This window comes from Kryptolebias marmoratus, linkage group LG17 (assembly GCF_001649575.2).
Source record: "Kryptolebias marmoratus isolate JLee-2015 linkage group LG17, ASM164957v2, whole genome shotgun sequence".
Classification (NCBI taxonomy): Eukaryota; Metazoa; Chordata; class Actinopteri; order Cyprinodontiformes; family Rivulidae; genus Kryptolebias; species Kryptolebias marmoratus.
Window position 1 is genome coordinate 27,019,434 of NC_051446.1, and position 1,976 is coordinate 27,021,409.

At 40.8% G+C, this 1,976-nt stretch overlaps 1 protein-coding gene across 1 annotated transcript in view; it reads right to left on the reverse strand.

Moving 5' to 3' along the window:
• Positions 1-674: 674 nt before the first annotated feature.
• The window catches only part of LOC108251383 (transcription factor COE3-like), a 73,003-nt gene continuing 71,701 nt past the window's right edge, over positions 675-1,976 (reverse strand). Inside the window, exon 16 of the mRNA XM_037980883.1 lies at positions 675-1,516. Coding sequence (XP_037836811.1) covers positions 1,458-1,516 — 59 coding nt within the window. The 3' untranslated portion in view covers positions 675-1,457. The remainder of the gene's footprint in view (positions 1,517-1,976) is intronic.

Consider the following 1,976-nt stretch of genomic DNA (forward strand, 5'->3'; position numbering starts at 1 on the left):
TCAGGATATTCTTCCTATAATTTGAGCTGTCAGACAGTCTGTTGTCCACACCTCCTCCTCTGCTCCTCTCCTCACTGGGTCATTTGTCATGGAGGAAATCAAGGCTCAAATCTTCCACGGCGGTAATATCTCTGTCATTCAGCGTCCTCCCCCTCGCCCATCCTCCCCCTCTCATCTCTGTGTGATGCTATCTGAGGAGAGGAGGTGACAGTCTATCAGAGCACCTCCTTTCTGCTCCCCTGATAACACTCCACTGCTTATAATGTTAAGAAAATGATAAGAAATAATAGTCTTTCTCTTTTTCATGTTGGCTAGGCAAGGCCACATCCATCACCTGCTATTTATCAGCTGTACAACTTTTCCAGGTGAGGATCCAAATATTAACTGAGGCTTAGAAACAATCAGCAGATAGATTCAGGATGAAAGTTATTAGATTAAGACTCCTGACAGTCGTCTTTTGCTGCTGAACGAGTCCAAAGGAAACTGATGGACGAGGAGATGAAGCTCTGTAATTTCTGCTGCACAAACTGGAAACTGTCTATCAACATCGAGCTTCTCTGCAGCCAAAGTTTCAGGAGTTAAACCTGCAATATGATTCCACTGACATCTTGATGTTCACCAGAATTTATCAGACACTAAAATGGAACCAAAGCAAATCAAAGTCAAAAACAGACTGACAGAAGCAGCATGTCACTTTTTAATTAACAGATAAAAAACATTCAGTGAGTCCAAAATGAATCCAAAAATACTGATGTCCAGCAGAGAACAAGGAAAGAATCAGAACAGAGAATCAAAAAAATGACCCAAGCCTGAGGTCCGGACATCCTGAACAGTGCGATCTGATTGGTACCACCTCGGTTCTGTTTTTGGATGTCCTGAACAATCCCACGACAGTCCTGTTGTCTGGTGTTCTGAATGGTCTCCCGTTTCAGGTTTCTGATTATTACTGTCTTGGTTCTGTTGTTAGACATCCTGTTGGCCTTCAGTATTGAAGAGGGCCTTCCGTTTCTTGAAACATCAGTTTTTTCTTAAATTTCTAGATTCTCAAACAGTTTAAAAAAAGGATCTGGATCAGAACAGGTTTGAGTGAACAGGAGAAACCATCTTATGTATTTTATCTCATTGTCGTCTTGTTTGTGTCCTTATCTCCTTGAATCCTTGTCCTCTGTTCTTCTTCTCATCTCCTCCCATTTTATCACTTTGCCTCTTTATTTCATTTTCTCATCTTCAAGCTTCCTTATCTCCTTATGTTTTCACATCCTCATGTTGTCATCTCATCTTCAAGCATCTTTTCCTTATCTCCTTGTCTCCTCAACTTCTTGCTTATTATTATTATTAGTAGTAGTAGTAGTAGAACAGAAAACAACAAATAATCTGGTGAGCGAAGTGAAAAAGGACCAGCAGTTCTCTGTGTAATCAGGGTGCAAATGGAAGATGGCAGGAGTCCAAGTAGTGCCTTATATAAACAAGTGTAACAATGACTGTTCCTTCAAATGACCAAAGCAGGCCACCCCACCTGAGAACACAGAAATGTGTCAATACAGTTTGTAATGAACCTCAGAGAAGCATGGTAATCTGTGTTAATCGTTCATAAACACATGCGCAAAAGCATTAATATTCAAAAGATCTCCATAATCCAGCACAAGAAAAAAACATTTCACCAACAGGCCTTTTTTCCATTAAAAGAAAAGTACAAACTATTCTGAAAATAATTTTTTTTTTCCTCAGTTTCTTCACAACTTTCTCTACGTGTCGCTTGAAAATGAGGGAATTGTCAATTAAGACACCCGGGTATTTATACATGTGAACCACCTCTATTACAAATTCTTCTTTTGAGGACCAAAACGTTCAGATTTTGGACAAAGACATGGTTTGAGAGGAGTGTCTGTGTGTGTGGGTGCGGGTGCGTGTGTGTGTGCGTGTGTGTGGGTGAGTGTGTGTGGGTGCGTGTGTGTGGGTGTGTGCGTGTGTGTGTG